Source organism: Bos mutus, chromosome 16 (genome assembly GCF_027580195.1).
Source record: "Bos mutus isolate GX-2022 chromosome 16, NWIPB_WYAK_1.1, whole genome shotgun sequence".
Classification (NCBI taxonomy): Eukaryota; Metazoa; Chordata; class Mammalia; order Artiodactyla; family Bovidae; genus Bos; species Bos mutus.
Genome location: NC_091632.1, coordinates 27,699,346 through 27,719,603, shown reverse-complemented (window position 1 = coordinate 27,719,603; position 20,258 = coordinate 27,699,346). Strand labels below are relative to the sequence as shown.

Sequence of the window (20,258 nt, the reverse complement as noted above, 5' to 3'; positions counted from 1 at the left end):
GACAAACTACGGTCTGGGAGTTACTTGCTTACTTTTAAAAATAAAGTTTTCATGGAACACAGCCACATCCACTTATTTACATATTGTCTATGGCTGCTTTTCTCCTACAAAGATATATTTGAGTAGTTGCAATGGAGACTATATGGCCTGAAAAACCCAAAATATTTACTGTCTTGCCCTCTAAGACTAGGTTTGTTGACCTGGGTCTACATGGTTAATGACATGTTCTTGGGTAAGAGAGCAAAACCAGAGGGGCAAAACCAGTGGTGGAAGTCTAGGAAGCTGGTAAGTGGAGACAACTAGGAGGGGCAGATGGTGACGAACCTGAAGCTGTGTCCTTCCAAAAAGGAGGTGCTTCCTGAAAGGAGCGTGGAATTGTATGGGTCTAGAAGGATGGTAGTTAACTGTTTTTGAGATCCTTTTGCCAAAGACTGCTTTTTCCCCCAAAAAAATCTTTGCCTTGTCTTGCCTTCCCTTCCCTCCTCACCCCTGCTTCTCCTCCTTCCCTTCCCCCCTCCTTCTTCTCTCTCTCCCTGTGTGTGTGTGTCTCTCTCTCTCATTTAACTTCTCTCTCTCATTTAACTCAAGCACATAACCACCCGCCTAAGACTGCATTTCCCAGCATCATTTCCCAAGATTTGATTCAGGTAAACAATGACATGGGAAAAAGCTAGATATGTGCAATTTGTGCTTCATTTGCTTAAATTAAAAAAAAATACACTAAGAAAATTGTTACTCTGAACTCATGCCCTTCTCCTTTGTGTGAGCTAAAACACACAAGCTGGTGAGCCTGCTTTCATATATAGAAAAGATAAAGACCTGGGGATTTAAAGAGCAACAAGAGGAAAGGATTCTGCATTTCTGAACAACTGCAGGAAGGGGAGCTGCCCTTTCAAACTGAACTACTCACCTTGAAAGTGTCATCATCTGACAGTAAACTTTTCTTCTTTAAGTCATGTTTGTAAGGTCTCTTCATTCCAGAAGGTTAACTCCTTCCCTACTTACAGTACCCCCTTTAAAAATCTGATTTAAGCTATAGACTCACTTTCCAGGGGCTTCCCAGGTGGCACCCGGTAAAGAATCGGTGGTAAAGAATTTGTCTGCCAATGCAGGAGACTCACGAGATGCAAGTTCAATCCCTGGGTCCAAAAGATCCCCTGGAGAAGGAAATGGCAGTTCACTCCAGTATTCTTGCCTGAAAAGTCCCATGGATAGAGGAGACTGGTGGGCTAGAGTCCATAAGATGGCAAAGAATCAGATGCAACTGGGCACACACTCACTTTCCAAGAAACTGCACATAAGATCTATACACAATAGACTCTGGATCAAAAGTGGCCCTAAGGCTATATAGAGGCATCAGTGAAGAAAATAGGAAATGGCCATTCCTCCCATGTGTTTGGAGAATATTCTGAGAAACTATCCAGGAAGTATCCACTTTTTGATAAAATTGCCACTGTTTGTCATTGCACCCTTTTAGGTTATATCCCTGATTAGTGCTACTGAAAAGAGTCATCTAGAGGACACTGGGAAGGAAAGGAGAAGGGCTATGGGAAGGAGAATAAGGTCAAGGCACAGGACAGATAATGATGGAGGAAAATAAGTCAGAGCATTTTAATCCTCAGAATTCATAACTGGGGGAAAGTAGATATCTAGGGGAGAACAGGACAATCTGTAGTCATCAGTCAAGGCCACTAAAGGTACACAGACTTTGCACAACTTCAGGTGATGCTGCGTGGACATAAGTTTCAGTGGGAATGGTGCCTCATGGAGCTATATAAGTGGATTTACTGTGAGTATTCCCTCACTACCTAGAATTGTAAAAACTACCTGCTGCTGCTGCTGCTGCTAAGTCACTTCAGTCATGTCCGACTCTGTGCGACCCCATAGACGACAGCCCACCAGGCTCCCCCATCCCTGGGATTCCCCAGGTAAGAACACTGGAGTGGGTTGCCATTTCCTTCTCCAATGCATGAAAGTGAAAAGTGAAAGTGAAGTTGCTCAGTCGTGTCCAACTCTGTGAGACCCCATGGACTGCTGCCTACCAGGCTCTTCCGTCCATGGGATTTTCCAGGCAAGAGTACTGGAGTGGGGTGCCATTGCCTTCTCCAGTTTACACGCTCAGCTTCATAGCCCTTCAATCAAAGATTGTCAACTTTGACTTAAGTACCAAATGTGACACTGTACTTCCTTTAACCCACTTTGGTTTTGTTGTTCAGTTGCTCAGTCGTGTCCGACTCTTTGCAACCTTATGGACTGTAGCACGCCAGGCTTCCCTGTCCTTCAACATCTCCCAGAGTTTGCTGAAACTCATGTCCATTGAGTCAATGATGCCATCCAACCATCTCATCCTCTGTTGCCCCCTTCTCCTCCTGCCTTCAATCTTTCCCAGCATCAGGGTCTTTTCCAACGAGTAGGCTCTTCATATCAGGTGGCCAAAGGATTGGCACTTTAGCCTTTCTGTTTTCTAGGGCTGTAATTTCTTTTCCAAACTCAGAATACCCAGTCAGCAGACTAACTCCCACCATTCTCTGAATCTCAACTTAGAGCACTGTCTCTAGAAGGAGTTCCCTATTATCCTGTCTGATATAGTTGTTCATTGTTTACTAACAAAGTAGTCAGTTCTTGATTCATTCATTACACTCACCATACTTTGTGGTACAGTGATTAAGATTACAAATCCCATACATAATTTCAATGCTACTTAAATTATTCTAGAGCAAACAAAGAAGGGAAATTTGAAAACTATTTTTATTAAAAGTGTAAATATATCAAATATAAAACTGATGTGTCGCTTAGTCGCTCAGTTCAGTTCAGTTCAGTCGCTCAGTCGTGTCTGACTCTTTGCAACCCCATGAACCACAGCACACCAGGCCTCCCTGTCCATCACCAACTCCCGGAGTTTACTTAAACTCACACCCATCAAGTTGGTGATGCCATCCAGCCATCTCATCCTCTGCCGTCCCCTTCTCCTCCTGCCCCCAACCCCTCCCAGCTTCAGGGTCTTTTCCAGTGAGTCAACTCTTCGCATGCGGTGGCCAAAGTATTGGAGTTTCAGCTTTAGCATCAGTCCTTCCAATGAACACCCAGGACTGATCTCCTTTAGGATGGACTGGTTGGATCTCCTTGCAGTCCAAGGGACTCTCAAGAGTCTTCTCCAACACCACAGTTCAAAAGCATCAATTCTTTGGTGCTCAGCTTTCTTCACAGTCCAACTCTCACATCCATACATGACCACTGGAAAAACCATAGCCTTGACTAGATGGACCTTTGTCAGCAAAGTAATATCTCTGCTTTTCAATATGCTATCTAGGCTCAGTCATGTGCAAATCTTTGTGACCCCGTGGTCACAAAGTATGTATCCACCATCCATCCCAAGGATGGATCCACCTGAATGTATCCCACCAGGCTCCTCCATCCATGTGATTTTCCAGGCAAGAATACTGGAGTGAGTTGCCATTTCTTTTTCCAGGGGATCTCCCAAACTCAGGGATCAAACCTGTGCCTCTCACATTTGGGCAGACTCTTTACCATCTGATCCACCAGGGAAACCCATCATAAAATTGATGACCTATCCTGAAAAAGATTATACACACAAAGACAAGAAAACCCAAGTCTATCTCACTTAGGAATACTGACGCAAAATCAGTTCAGTTTAGTTGCTCAGTTGTGTCCGATTCTTTGCGACCCCATGGACTGCAGCACGCCAGGCTTCCCTGTCCATCACCAATTCCCGGAGCTTACTCAAACTCATGTCCATCGAGTTGGTGATGCCATCCAACCATCTCATCCTCTGTCATGCCCTTCTCCTCCCACCTTCAATCTTTCTCAGCATCACGGTCTTTTCCAATGAGTCAGTTCTTCACATCAGGTAGCCAAATACTCATAATAAAATATTAGCAAACAGAATCCAACAGCATATTAAAGGGATAATGCATCATTCACCAAGGAAGAATTATTACATGAATGCAGATAGGTCAGTATTTGAAAGTTTATTAATATAATGTATCCTTTTAATAAATCTAAAGAGAAAAATCACAAGATTATCTCTCTAGATACAGAAAATATAATTTTTAGAAAAAAATTATCAATAGGGAAAAAACACTTAATTCGTCCTTAATATGGTAATTTTTGCTTACCTTAATCCAAAAGCCATTAACATTATTGCAAGACAGCAGTGCTGTTGCCATTAAAGTCAGGAAAAGACAAGAATTCACATTATCACATTGTTTTTTGACCTTATATTGGAGTTACAACCAGTGCAATTAGATAAGAGAATGAAATTAGAGGTGAAGAAACTGAAGGAAAGGATATAAAATTATCAGTATTTGCATATGATATGTCTATGAAGCTAAAATATTCAGAAGAAGCAACTGAAACACTACTATGGTTAGAGATTTAGTAATGTAATGGGGGTTGAAAATTAACACAAACATTAGTAGCCTTCATATATACAAATATAATTGTTGAAAAATACACACACACACATATATATATATATTCAAAGCTATGGACTTTCCAGTAGTCATGTACAGATTGAGAGTTTGACCATAAAAAGGCAGAACGCCAAAAAATTGATGCTTTAGAACTGTAGTGCTGGAGAAGACTTCAGAGTCCCTTGGACACCAAGGAGATCAAACCAGTCAATCCTAAATAAAATCAACCTTGAATACTCATCAGAAAGACTGATGCTGAAGCTGAAGCTCCAATACTTTGACCACTTGATAAACTTCCCCTAAGACTTAAGATGTAGAAGCCAAAAATAAATAATCATTAAATTACATAAAATTCAAAAGCTTCTGGAAAACCATCCAACTAAACAAAAACAGAGGTGATATCAGAAGACATACATATACATCACTTGAGAAAACAATTTCTCTGTAATCCATATTATAATCAAAGAGATAAGTGCCTCAGGGTTTTAAAGTGCTGCTAAAAATGCAAAGTGAAGTAACAATGACACATCACTTTATACTTAGTAGACTGACAAAAATTAGAACACTGGACAATGCCAATTGTTGGCAGGAGTATAGGGATGTAGGAACTCTCAAACACTACTAATGAGAATATACAGTGGGGCAGCCATTCTGACAGTGCTTAGTCAAATTAAGTGTATATAATCCTCACGAGCCAGCAACGCTACTCCTGCTGTATATCCCAGAGAAATTTCACAATGATCTCTGAGGAAATGTGCATAAAAATGGCTACTGCAAAATTATTTATAGAGATAAGAAGTTGGAGGCAGTCTGGACATACATCATTGAATGGACTGGTAAAATCTGGTGGATGGCCATCATGGACTGCTAGACCTATGCTGTCCAATTAGCCTTTCTGCAATGATGGAAATGTTCTATATATGCACTTTCAAAATGATGGTCACTAGCCTATCATAGGTTATTTAAACATTAATTACTTAATTTTTTAAAGAAAAAATTGGTTCCTTAGCAGCACTAGCTAAATTTCAAATGCTAAAAAGCCACACATAGGCTACGGACTACCATATTGAATAAGGCAGGTATAGAACATTATCATTATTGCAGAAATTTAATTACAGAGTAGAGTGTTGGGCTGTGTTCACACATAGTAACATGAGTGGATCTTAAACTATAGTGTTGACTGAAAAGAGTAAGAATCAGAATGTCATTCTATCACATCACCATTTAGTTAAATTAAAAATACACGACCACATAAAAACTATCCACATTTCACAAGAACAAATTTAAGAAAAGATACACATTAAAAAAATTAGAACGCTGGCCTGTGAGAAAGAGTAGCTGTAAATTGGAAGTAGGGATCTGTTGTGTATGTGTGTTCAGTCGTGTCCCACTCTTTGTGACCCTATGGACTGTGGCCTGCCAGGGATAAAGAGAGCCAAAAAACAAGTGAGCCACGGTAGGAGCAGGGCTCTCTCAGATCTATGATAAAATGGATTTGGATTAGGGAGTACAATCAACTCAAACCTCTCCATTGAGATTACAAAAGCAAAACAAACCAAAAAAAGCGGCAACATTCAAGTAAACCACCTGCTAATATTTATAGCAGTATTATTCTTAATTGTTAAAAACTGGAAGCAACCAAAATGCCTTTTCCTAGGTGACCAGATAAACAATCAGTGGCATATCCACACAATGTAATATTATTCAGCACTAAAACAAATGAACTAACAAGCCATAAAAAATATATATGAATGAATCTTAAATGCATAACGTTAAGTAAAAGGAGCAAGTCTGAAGAGGCCACATACTGTGTAATTTCAATTATAAGACATTCTAGAAAAGGCAAAACAAAGTGAGACTAAAAGATCAGTGGTTGCCAGAGTTTGGGGGTAATGAAGAAAGGGCTGAATAGGTGAAAGGTGAAGGATTTTGTGGGGCAGTACAACTATTTTGTATGATAATGTAATTGTGGATGTTTGACACTGTATATTTGTTAAAACCCCATAGAACTTTGTATAAAAGTTCAGAGAAAAGAAATGACAAATTAAGAGAAAAGAACAAATTAAGAAATATCATTTAGGAGGTGGGGTGATCCCAGAATGGAATGCAGAATGTGACAAAACATGAACCGTTTCATAAATAAATGAAACAACTTCTCTGCAGGAGTAGAGGAAGTAAAGGTATTGATCTAAGTAACTAAGTGACCAAAGAAATGAGTAGGATCTGTAAGACTAAAGGAACTGTACACAGGAGCTGTACTCTAGCTGGTAAAGTTTTTCCCTATGGGGATATAAGTGAAATTCTGATACTTCCATACATGTATAGTGGAGTAGAACAATTAAATAAATGGATGGAAGACAGTGGGAATCAGGTTTTCTCACTGTTGGAGTGGAATAAATAAGGGAAGGGGGCTAGAACGATCCACAGACTAGATACACATAGTAGATGTTATTAGATAATTAGATAATGGATTATAGCTGGAGACATCAGTATGAAGTTATGCTCAATATACATACAGATGGTTACATATGGAAATATTTATAGGTATGTGTATACATATGACTTAGTAAAGTGAAAGAAAAGTGGAAGTGTTAAGTCACTCAGTCATGTCCGACTCTTTGCAACCCCATGGACTGCAGCCAGTCAGGCTTCTCTGTCCATAGAATTCTCCAGGCAAGAATAAGTGGAGTGGGTAGCCATTCCCTTCTCCAGGGGATCTTCCCGACCCAGGGATTAAACCTGGGTCTCCTGCATTGCCGGCGGATTCTTTACTGTCTGAGCCCCAAGGGAATCCCTATGACTTAGTAACACATATATTTCTTCATTCTGTTAACTGAAAGGGCCTAGAAGCAACTAACACTCGGTATAAATCAGTATACCTAGTCCCTAGATCTTGGTTTTTAGTATTGTTTCTCCAGTGAACAAACTTGGGGATCATTGGAGAAATAGCTGATTCTATGGCACCCCACTCCAGTACTCTTGCCTGGAAAATCCCATGGACGGAGGAGCCTGGTAGGCTGCAGTCCATGGGGTCGCAAAGAGTCAGGACACGACTGAGCGACTTCACTTTCACTTTTCACTTTCATACATTGGAGAAGGAAATGGCAACCCGCTCCATTGTTCTTGCCTGGAGAATCCCGGGGACAGGGGGAGCCTGGTGGGCTGCTGTCTATGGGGTCACACAGAGTCGGACACGACTGAAGCGACGTAGCAGCAGCAGCAGCAGGAATGGACAGTGGTGGGATGGGGAAGCAATATACAAGATGAGCTTGGAGCAGCTTGTAGTGACAAAAATAGCAAAGTGCTTAAAAATCAAAAACAACACAAATCTATATGTATTAATGGGGTTATGTCAAAGAAACACAGAAGGCAACTGAAAGAGCTCACATTAGCTAAAGCTCAAACAATTTGAGCAATAAAATCAATAAAATAGTATTGGGTATGATCCAACGTATAAAATAAATATTCATGAGTTCATATGATATAAATAAATGATTAAATCAATACATTAATGAGACATAAGGGAAGATTCTCTCCTAGAATAATTCAAAACAATTTATATAGATTCTTGGCCTTCAAAAAGGTAGACCCATAACTTCCCCATTCTTTTTGTATGGGATATGCGTAATGAACTCCCTTCAAAGAGAACAACGTGGAAAAGGGGAAAGAAAAGTAACTTCTCAGTGTAGAAAAGTGACAAATTCAGCCAGGTGATCGAGGTCAACAGGTCATAATGATGAAATGCACCCTTGACATGATGCAATGAAAATGACACTTTACAGCTTCCTCCCCCAAACTCAAAGTCCGAATCTAAGCATGAGAAAACGTTAGACAGATCCAAACATTAGACAATCCAAACAAATTGAGGGACATTCTACAAAATACCTGGGGAATACTCCTCAAAACTGCCAAAATCATCAAAAAGAAGTTTAAGAAACTCTCATAGTAAAAAGATGCCTAAGGAGATGTGATGATTCAATGTTAAGATTCAGGTAGGATCTTGAGGCAGAAAGAAGATAAAAACTAAGGAAACTTAGTTTTTAAAGATAAAAACTAGGTAAAAATTAAGGAAATCTGAATAAAGTATAGACTTTAGTTAATAGTGACATGTCAATATTGGTTCTTTAATTGTTAAATGTATCATACTAATAAAGATGTTAATAACAGGAGGAGCTAGGTGCAGGGTATATGGACCTCTGTATGGTCTTTATAATTTTTCTCTAAATCTAAATCTGCTATAAAAATTGTTTACTTCTTTCAAAAAGGCAAAAAAAAATTGAGAACTGCCATATATTGGAGAAAAGCTTATTTTGAAAGGATACATGCACCCCAGTGTTCACTGTAGCACTATTTACAATAGGCACAACATGGAAGAATCTAAATGTCTCTTGACAGAGGAATGGATAAAGACAGTGTGGTACACCCACAACACACACACACACACACATACACACTGCATTAAAAAGAAAGAAATAATGCCACTTGCAGAGTGACATGATGGACCTAGAGGCTGTCATGCTGAATGAAGTAAGTCAAAGAAAGACAAATATATGATATTGCTTATATGTGTAACCTTAGGGTCTTCCCTGTAGCTCAAAGGGTTAAGAGTTCTCCTGCAATGCAGGATACCAGGGTTCGATTCCTGGGTCAGGAAGATCCTCTGGAGAAGGGAATGGCAATCCACTCCAGTATTCTTGCCTGGAGAATCCCATGGACAGAGGAGACTGAAGGGGTCCGTGGGGTCGAAAACAGTCAGACACGACTGAGCCACTACTACTACTACTACACTATGTGTGTAATCTAAAAACTGGTACAAATGAACCTATTTACAAAACAGAAATTGTAGAAATTGAGTCACAGATGTAGAACAAACTTGTGGTTACCAAGGGGGAAAGGGATGGGGAGGGATAAACTGGGAGACTGGGATTGACATGTACACACTAGTAGATATAAAAGAGATAACTAATAAGAACCTGCTGGATAGCACAGGGGACTCCATTCAGTACTCTGTAATGACCTATATGGGCATAGAATATAAAACTAGTAGATATAGGTATATGTATACCTGACTCACTTTGCAGCACAATTGAAAGTATCACAACATTGTAAATAAACAATATTCCAATAAAAATTAATTCCAAAAGAACTGCCAGAATGTTTGAAGCCCCTTTTCTTTCCCTCTTCCTTCACACCATCTACCTTTTCACCAGAAGTAACACCCATCCTTTGTGTTTTTCTGACACCTTGCTTTTCATACAAATTGTACACGTGCATGTATACCTAAACATGTTGTTAGTTTGAATTTTATACAAATGGAATTGTATCATTTGTATTTTTAAGCTAGTAGCTATTTTCACTTAATGATACACTTGTGAGGTTTCCCCATGTTGGTATGCTATGCTATGCTATGCTAAGTCACTTCAGTCGTGTCCGACTCTGTGCGACCCCAGAGATGGCAGCCCACCAGGCTTCCCCGTCCCTGGGATTCTCCAGGCAAGAACACTGGAGTGGGTTGCCATTTCCTTCTCCAACGCATGAAAGTGAAAAGAGAAAGTGAAGTCACTCAGTTGTGTCCGACTCTTAGCGACTCCATGGACTGCAGCCTACCAGGCTCCTCCGTCCATGGGATTTTCCAGGCAAGAGTACTGGAGTGGGGTGCCATTGCCTTCTCCTCATGTTGGTATATGTAGCTGCAACTCATTATTGGTAAATGTGGCTAGATAATACACTATTGAGTGACTATACGCCTTGTATACGTCTAGCCTTCTATTAACAGAGGTTGGGTTGCTTCCAGGTTTTGCTACTACCAACAATGCCACCACAAATGTTCTTGTATATACATGTAAGAAGTCCTGTGTAATAAAAACTTAGAAGTGGAATTACTGGGTCATGAAGCATGTATATTTTTAACTTTACTATGTAATATATACCAAATTGTTCTACAAAAGTCATCATGTCAATTCAGACTGCCATCAGGAACAATTTAATTTTTCCAAATTTTGTTCCTTGGAAACGTGGAGATCAATAGAGGCACTTTGTTTTTTTCTCTCAGTCTTTAAAGTATATATGATTTTAAAAATATTAACTCTATTTATAATATTTATAGTAACAGTGATGATAAATGGCAAGTTTTAGTATATTGAAATTTACCATAGGCTTTAACTTGTCCTTGGAGATTAACTTGCTCAAAATAGAGCTTTTTCTGCTATCCATGTACATGTATTTGAACTTGGTATAAAAAGTGAAGAAATAAAGACTTGGCATATTCCTGCTGAAAAGGTGCCCAGTTCTGTTCTTGTAAACTGGCCTTAATCTGAGAAACTACTACATTTTGATTACATTCCTCAAAAATAAAGTATAAAATATATGTATATAAAATATATATATATATATATATTCTGTAAAACAAGACCTCAATCTTGCCTTCAAAGATATATAAAGAAATTAAGCTTGTATTTTACTTTTCTTTCAAAAACTTGAATTCAGACCAGCTCAGTATATCTAGAAGAGCATTTGAAGCATTGTAAAATTCATCACTCTTGCATTCAACATTCCTTTGATGTAAAGTCCACAGTTCTGTAGAGAAACAGTAAATAGTAACCCTCTCAATACCATAAATTAGTGCATTCTGCTAGTATGAGTTACATGAGTGCTGAATTCCCTACCTTAGGATTGCTACCAGTCAGCCTCCCATGTTTTAGATGGGGCTGCCACTCTATATGAATGTGTGTGCTGTTTACCTGGGCAGCTCACTGTAGCAGAGAGCAAAAAGAAGGAAAAGGAACAAATTTCCAAGTTTCTTCTTGAATGGGAAGATGGATGGATATGTGAAAAAACAGTGCAATACTTCCTATTAGGCAAAGCTCAAAGGTAAGTAGAAAACTATGTCTGATGTTATATTTGAAGCCAATCAAAAAGCTCAGTAACTGCTATTCAAGCAGCATCACTGCGCTCTGACGGTGAATTCTAAGGACAAGATCGCCCGCTACAGACTTCGGTGGCCTTGGTCAAGAAGCCGAAAGCACAGTGCCTTCTGGATGGCTCCATTTCACAGCGGAGCCTGCTCTCTGGGATCCCCAGTTTATATTTCTGTGGGGCCTTTCTCAGAAAAGCACAGAGAGTGTTCCCTTAATCCCTACCTACCCTACCATGTTCATCATGACTGTGGATGCCATTGCATGCCATACAACATGACTACTCAGACCTGGAAACTATGAATGAAGCAAGAATTCCCCGATTCTGCTTAGGTAAGTACACCTACTTAGATAAATACTTCTTGATGAAGTTCACCCTCTTCAGCATTAAGGCTTATGTGAGAAATCACTCAATGGACACATATTCAAAAGGTATTTACATAGAAGCCACAAAGGACTCCTTTATACAAACTGAATATATTTTCCTACTCTATCCATTGCCAGGGCTCCTTTTATTAAACCATGAAAAAGAATAGATTTTTAAAACTTTTAAGATATATGAAATAGTAACTAAGAGAAAGACTTAAATGTCATATTGACCTGAGTTCGAGTTACAGATCCATCAGTTATTAGCTATGTGACCCTGAGTAAGTTACTTAACCTCTCCATCCTTTCCTTTTTCTCCACTATGGAATAAGTGGAAAGTCCTCCTGAGTTGACACCAGATCTGTCTTCAAAGCCTGTTCTTTTAACCACCACACTGGCCTGCTCCAGACACTTTGAATAGCACCTTGCATGCAGGAACTCACTACATCTCCGCAGGCTGATTGATTTATCTTGAGGCATACCTTCTTCAATCAAAAGCCATGACAGCTAAAGCGAAACTCCCAGGCACAAGAGAAACAGCTTTCTTCACTAAGTTTTACACACGCTCAATAGCTGGGTCTGAAACAGAGGAGCATCCCTTTCAAATAGTAATGAGACTGATAAATATGTTCTGTTCACATCACAGAAAACCACACTTCAGCACAGAAGCCATACTTCAGGTTAACCAGTTGTCTCAAAATCAGATATGCCTCCAAAGCTGGAAAGTCTACTGTTTTGAAAGATGAAGATGCACAATTTTAGTTAAGATATGAAATTTTAATTGGCTAGTTCCGCAAAATTTTATAGTTTCCTGTCTTCTGTATCTAAATATCTTGAATTAGGAACTGCAGTTATTTTGCATGTTATAGAAAGTTTACAACACTTCTGAAAACAGGGGTTGAGATGACCTAAGAGGTGCCAGATAGGTGCCATAAAAAGAGGTGCAGCCATAGTGCAACCAATATTCCTAGGAAGTATGGCAATCTAGAGATGGCATGGCTTCACTAAGAACATTCAAATTCAAAACTATGTGTAGCCAAACAAAACACATCTGAAAGTTACATATGGCCCTTTCACCAGAATTTGCAAATCCTATTTGCAAATTCAGAGAACAGGAAATAACGCCACCTCCTTCACTGTCCCTGAGTTATCCTGCAAGCAAAATTGACAGTGGTTTTGATGGCTGAGACAGCCTCTGCAAGTCAGGCTTCAGTGCTTCTTACGTCAAGTCAACCCTCCCCTGCCTGGCTTTTAAGCCATGGGCCACATCCCACTCTCAGAGCCAGACATGGTTGTCTATACTCTCAGACCACCAGGCTAATCTCCGTACTACTCCATATGCATGCTAGTCCCACACTCATTCCTGCCACCATCCTTGGCTCATCCTTTCCATGACCTCAAATGGCTTCACCACTTCTAGGCCAAGCCAAATTTAACCTATCTTTAATTTTGTTCGTGTCTGTGTATGTGTGTGCACGCAACGCATGTGCACTTTTTTAAATTCATGCAAAGAGCACAGAAAAGGGATGAATGAACCCAAACTACTTTGGTTGGGGTAGGGAAGGCTTCACAGAAAGGTGACATGTGAGCAGGGTATAGAAGGAAGAAGGCCGCCAAGTGGAGGAGAGGGAAGAGCGTGTATAGAATCCCGAGAGCCAGAGCAGGCTTGCAGAGATAAAAGGCTGGAGAAGGCTATGGTCAGAAGACCCTTGATGCCTCAATGAAGTGATAGGACTTGATCCTGGAGACAGAAGGATCTGATCAAGGCCCCTAGTCAATCCCATATCTTCCATGGAGTCTCCTCTTGCCATGCAAGTGTCTTCCTCCGAATTCCTACAGCCTTTAAGAACCTTTAAGAACCACACAATCAGGTGTTATTACTCTCAGTTCTCAGGGCAGGAACCTTCTTCTTTTTAACTTCTATACCCTAACAGCACTTAAAAATGCTTAGCAAGTAAATGCTCAGTAAATTCCCAGAACTGACTGATTCAAATTCTTCTAGGGGTGGATTAAACAAACCAGGTTCTAGAGATAAGAGTAGGAAAAACTCTATAAGTCAAGGTCACTATAGACCTTACTATTGACCACGAGTGACAGGATACAGGACTACAAAAATTAAGTTCAAAAGCAACCACACTTGACTTCTGTGAACTTGGACTCCTCTCCTTTTGTCCCCTGCTTTGGCCCACTGCCCCAGCTGAGATTCACTCCTATTTCCCCTGGGAATTTAGAGCCAAAAGGGGAGGTACCAGCATATCTCTGGCTCTGAACATACCCCCACTGACTGGGAGGGCTGGGGACAATCAATGCATTTAGCAAATGCATCTGCCCCTGAAATAAAAGTGTGTGTCTGCTCCTGTGTGTCAATGCCAAGTTGCAGAAGGTTACCATAGCAACTCCAGCAGGATGCTGCAGTGGGCAGCTTTGCACAGAGGTGCAGAAAACCCATTCTTTAACATGTGGGCTTTTGCTGTACACATTGGATCTGAGCAGGCACATCATGGCTTCAGGCCCTGCCTTTGGGATTCTGCAAAAAAGGAAGTGGAACATTGAACATCTGCTCATCCAATCTTCCTTTTTTCATGTACCACACATGTCCCTTCTCATGCACAGTAAGCACTGCATGTAGAGCCCCCAAATAGGCTCTTTAGAAACATATAATTCCCTACACTCGTTCTTACACTGGATGATGAACAGACTGTGTACTTACTTGCACATCAGCATGACTTCCAACACAAAATTTACATCCACCAAATAACCCAGCAATTGTACATTTCAATGAACAGCGTATCCACAATGTCAGCATTCCCAGCCAGCCCCCAGTTTTTGTATTATTAGTACATTTCTAATGCAAAAGTAAACACCATCAAGACTATAGGTTGGGCTTAATGAGATCTACCGAGCTCTACTCCAGGAACTATAAACCAACTTTTCAAAGGACCAGGCAGTTTTTGAAATTGTTTTTCCACAGACTGGAGAGTGGGGGTTTACTCATCCACTTCTTAATGTTTCATGTCTCATAAGGAAAGAACATGAAAGGGATGTGAAATACCACTCCATTTGTGGTTCTAACCTACATACAGCCATCAGGAGGCCATGTCCCTACAAAGTGAACTTTAGTTGGTAGGGTAGTCAAATGGATGGAAAGCTTCCTGGACATTTTCACATTTTTTTCCTTGGATCTAGAAACTTACTGGTGGCTGTCTGTTAATTCTCTCCTTGGCAAAATAAGAATGGTGGTTTATAGCAGCACTAAAGAAATGGACTGCATGGCTGGCCTGCACCGCAAGGTGAGGTGGATCTGCACAGGGAGAAGTGAAGGAAATTTTGGATAACAAAGTCACATGCACCTGTGCATGCAAGCTGCAGAAGCAGGACCACAGTATCTTTTGCAGCTCAGTAGTGAAAAAAAGAGGAGTGGACTAGAAGTAATGTAGAAGTTCGAGTATCTGAAGGAGTTTTGTGGGCTAAGAAAATTAAAATACGATACCAAGAGAGAGATGTAAACAAAGGAAGGAAGAGCTTCTTGACCCAGGGAAGCCATTCTTTGTGCAGGAATGCCCGTGTCTATCTCTCTAAGGAGGTTGAGAAAAAAGATGCCAATGTTAACAGACCACAGTCTGGATGATTTCTTTATTCAAGGAGTTGGAGACTTGGAGGTGTCTGTTACACGAAAGCATGGAGCTAGGACTTGCCAGATTGGACACCAGGGCTGTAAAAAACTTGTGTTCCGAAGGAAGGCCAGAGTGTCAGCAGCCTGTGTGTGCTTAGTCCTGTCTGACTCTTTGCGACCCCCTGGACTGCAGCCGGCCAGGCTCCTCTGCCCATGGGATTCTCCAGGCAAGAATACTGGAGTGGGTTGCCATGTCCTCCTCCAGGGGATCTTCCCAACCCAGGGATGGAACCCAGGGTCAGCAGCCTAGTGACAGATAAAGAGCTCTCACTGAGAGAATTCTTGAGAATCACCCAATCTGCCCTGCACAGGCCTGGCTAGGTGAGCAGTAGATACCTATTTTTAACTGTCCCCAGGAGATGCTGTTGGGGGCGGGGGGGCGGGGGGGGTGGTGGTCCAGGGGGCTTGAAGCCAAGAACTGAGCTTGTGGCCTGGGAGCAGGAAAAGGGCTTCTGGGAGTTGAGCTGGGAGCAGCCAAGAAGGGCTCCGGTGCGTGTGCTTATGAATGAAAGCCGGGGACGGTTTCAGAGGGACTCGGGCAACCTGTTCCTTGGGGGCCAAGGCAGCGCAGGGGAGGTGGGAGGCCCAGCATCCGGGTCGGATTCGGGGGAGAAGTCAGGTGCACTGAAGCGCCCGCCTGTAGGTCGGCTTGGAGAATGGTCTGGGTACGGGGCGGATCCAGGGAGGTAGGGTGGGGGAGGGGAGGTAGTCGGCGAGTGGGTGTGGAGAGCGAGCCAGAGTGGGGGGGCTGGGGGCGCCGGGCCAGCGCCTCGGGCCGCCTCGACCTCCCCCGGGACTCACCCAACACGAAGTAGGGCAGCTCCGTGTTCTCCAGGTCGTCCACCACGACCATTTCTCCCGGGAAGTCGTTGCGTACGGAGAAGAGGAGCTTGGGTTCGGAGGCCGAGGGGCTGTGCATGATGTTCAGGTCGTTCTCGCGCAGGAAGGGCAGCGCCGACACCGTGATGCTCTTGAGCTTGCACTCCAACTCCTTGGAAGGATCCACGTCGCCGGCGGCCGTGGCCAGCACCGTCGCCGGCCCCCAGCAGCAGGCGAGCAGGGCGCAGAGCCCGGCTAAAGCCATCTTGAGCCCCGGCCGCCTTCCTCCCAGCGCTGCGAAGGTGGGGGAGGCAGCGAGCGGGGAGGGAGCGAGCGAGCGAGCGAGCGCGGGAGGCGGGGGAGGTTGGGGAGGGGATGCGGAGCCGGGAAAGCCCGGGTCCCCCGGACCCAGATGCCGCTGGCCTGGTGCAGGGCTGAGGAGAGCCCGCGCGCTCTTTGTTTCCCGGAGCTGCTTATCTGGGGAAGGCAAGAGGGGAGGTGGGGGGGAAGTGGGGAGAGAAGAAAGGAGAAGGAAGGACGTCGGAGGAAAGAGGAAGGGAGCTGAAGATTCTGGGGAATCAGGTCAGCCCCCAGCGGGCAGCCGGTGCTGCCGCCTTCCTCCTTTGCATCCCCCCAGCAGGAGCACGCTCTTGGCTATGAACTACCTGCACAGCATTTTTTTTTTTTTTCCCAGCCGTTTTTCCAATGCAAAATCTTCCCTCCCGCATTATCTTCCTGATGGCTTGGGAAGGGCGCGCGCGCACACCCCTTTAAATGTGCTTCCTCAAAGCCAGTGATGGGGGGTCTGTAGATGCAAATACTCCCCCAGTTGTTTTGTAGATATAGGTAGTTCCATTCTTGTCTTTTTTTACCCACTAAAATTGGATTTTTATATTGGATAAGCGTGTGCTGGAATAAATACACGTGTGTGTTATTACTCAGCACTAACGATGCAGAAATATGTTTAGAGGGAATATTTTGTATGTACATATATATAGATAGGTTGTGTGAATGACAAATAACAAAGTCAGTGTATTGCATACAGTTAAGCAGGGAATTAGAACTTTTATTTGCTATTTCTCTCTCCCTTTTCCGTTCCATTTCTGTTACCAATCTTATCTGTGGTAAGCAATATAAAGATCATTTGGAGCTGGCTATAATTGATAGAAAAAGTAGAGCTAGCTCAAAGAATTGTTGAGCTTTTAGTTATAGAGAATCCAGTAAACAGAACAGAGCTGGAAGAAAATGTGAGAAAAACAAAGTTTCTAGACACCCTTAACAAACGGAAAAGGAATAAAAAATATCCTTGGGCATGGGCCAGGTCAAACCCAGTCCAATCAAGAGTAGAACAGGGTAGATAATAAAAACGTCACTAACAACAAAAACCCTTGAAAGTTTTGTTTCCATTAGTGCTGGGCAGTAATGCCTTAAGTCTTAACAAAATGATGATAGTATGCAATAAACTGATAGAAAAGTGATTTTTGTATGTGCTAGTATCTGATGATTAACTGAACTTTCTCTTACAGGATAACCTTTAACTCATTTCAAAAGTTTGCCGAAACTAACACAACATTGTAAATGAACTATACTTCAATTAAAAAAAAAAGTTTGCCTTTAAACATTTATTCAATGCTGACTTAAATACTAAGTGCTGTAAGACCATGTTATAAATAATTTCTAATCTCTGGGAATTTAATGCACCACCATTTTCAAAGAGGATTTCCACTTTAGAACAATTTCATTCTCATTCTACCTAGTGTCAATTTATTGGCATCTCTGAATGTATGTCCTTTTAAAGAAACAACAAAAAAAGCTTTTGCCATATATTTGACAAGGTTACTCTAGTTGATGAATGGGAATAAAGAAAATGAGTCATATATTTAAGGTCACATTTAAGGAGTGAAGGTCTTGCTTATAAGAAAAGAGATAAAGACTTTATAACAGTTTTTTTTTTAACATATCTAAGAACTATTACCATGTAGCATTGCAAATTACTGCAAAAAGCATTTATCAGCTAATGACTTTTTTAAACTCTTCTTCATAGGAGATACTGAGATAAAGACCCCATGGTGTCTCTTTTGCCTACTCTCTCTAGCATAAAAACCAGTATTAACTTTGTTACTCAAGGTTTCCCATTGAAAAATTAGAGTGATAACGAGAAAATACACTTGGTCTTAGAATGTGAGAAATAGCATGAAACTACCAGATCATCTATTAGTCCAGTTTCTCATTTGACAGATAAGGAAGCTGAGGACAGTGAAACAGTGAAGCAGTTTGCATGCTTGCGTGTGGTCAGTCACTTCTGCTGCTGCTGCTGCTAAGTTGCTTCAGTTGTGTCTGACTCTATGTGACGCCATAGACGGCAGCCCACCAGGCTTCTCTGTCCCTGAGATTCTCCAGGCAAGAACACTGGAGTGGGTTGCCATTTCCTTCTCCAATGCATGCATGCATGCTAAATCACTTCAATCGTGTCCGATTCTGTGCGACCCCATGGACTTCAGCCCGCCAGGCTCCCCTGTCCATGGGATTCGCCAGGCAAGAATACTGGAACGGGCTGCCATGCCCTCCTCCAGGGGATCTTCATGCGTTGCCAGCTGACTGTTCACCTCTGAGCCAGGGGAGGAAGCCCCAGTGAAGCAGTTTACCCAAGATCAATCTGCCAAGAAGGAGTGGGGGAGTGAAGACCACAAACAAGATTTTGCCTAGGGCCCTTTCCACTACACAATTACAGGACATCTAGGTACACCCATGGATAATTTCTGGACTTTAATGGCTCCCAGTAATTCATTCAGTAAACATTTGCATACCTACCATATGCTGTGCATTAGACTAAGCATGGACAGATTCTAGGAAAAATACTCTTCTTGCTTTTGAGTAGCATATAATCTATTATTGTTTTGAAATCTTTCTTCCTCATTTTCTGAAGTGTATTGAGTCATTTTAGAAAACCCAAGTGAACCATTTGATTTTCTGATAAGTCAATATTGACTTTACTTTGCCTATCTATAGTTTTTACATGATTACATTTTTACATACTTTCTCATTCACAGTCACAAGAAAAAGGGTACATGGATTAAACGTCCATTTAGAAAAGGACGGCAGAGGATGAGATGGTTAGATAGCATTACCGACTCAATGGATATGAATTTGAGCAAGCTCCAGGACATAGGGAAGGACAGGGAAGCCCAGCGTGCTGCAATCCATGGGGTATCAAAGAGTCGGACACAACTGAGTGACTGAACAACAACAAATTGAATTGGAAAGACTTGGAATTTGTGGAAGGGTCGAGCAAAAGGACTATGCACATAAAAAGAGATAGTATATCGCCAGGGCACTGGATTCCTGTAAATATGCATACACTGTGACGTGGCCTTTTCTTAGGGAAGTAAACACCTAGAGATGGGGAGAAGTTGAAGTTCACAGGAACTAGAGCATCTCTTCTGTATGATGTTTTACTTTTAAATGGGACTGGGAGAAATTTGTATACATCTAAATAACTACCTTTGTATACAGGCAACATGATGTAGTGAAGCAATAGACTTGAAGTCAAGTCTCAACTCCATAATTTGCTTCTTTGGAGGTGAGCCTGGAACATTATTATTTTGCATATTAATAACAGATAGGTTTATTATTACATATCCATCAGTGCAGCTTTTAATACCACTTTAAACATGCATATCATCCTAGAGACAAATCAGTTTGAACCTGGACTATTCTTATCTTCATTGTCCCCCTCAATAAAATGGGGCCACTGATCTCTGCCCATCCCACAGGTTATAGAAGTACAAATACTTATATTGACTAAGACACTATAAAATAGCAGGTTCTGTCATCTCCAATCCTGACTTTCTTCCTGAGGTCTAACTTCCATATTCCAGCTCCAATGGCCTTGTTCCCTGACTCATAATAGCTTTTGAATGCTTCTCCTGCTTTTAAACTCTTTCTTAGACAGCTACCAGGTTGATCTTTATGAAATCTTACTTTCCTCATGCCATTCTAGTTTTTCTTTTCCCACAGGATAAAGTTCAAACACCATAGTTTGGAAATTCAAAA

At 41.7% G+C, this 20,258-nt stretch overlaps 1 protein-coding gene across 1 annotated transcript in view; it reads right to left on the bottom strand.

Moving 5' to 3' along the window:
* The window catches only part of ASTN1 (astrotactin 1), a 358,930-nt gene extending 342,248 nt beyond the window's left edge, over positions 1-16,682 (bottom strand). The window contains exon 1 of the mRNA XM_005905522.3: positions 16,188-16,682. Coding sequence (XP_005905584.2) covers positions 16,188-16,470 — 283 coding nt within the window. The 5' untranslated portion in view covers positions 16,471-16,682. The remainder of the gene's footprint in view (positions 1-16,187) is intronic.
* Positions 16,683-20,258: the final 3,576 nt, after the last annotated feature.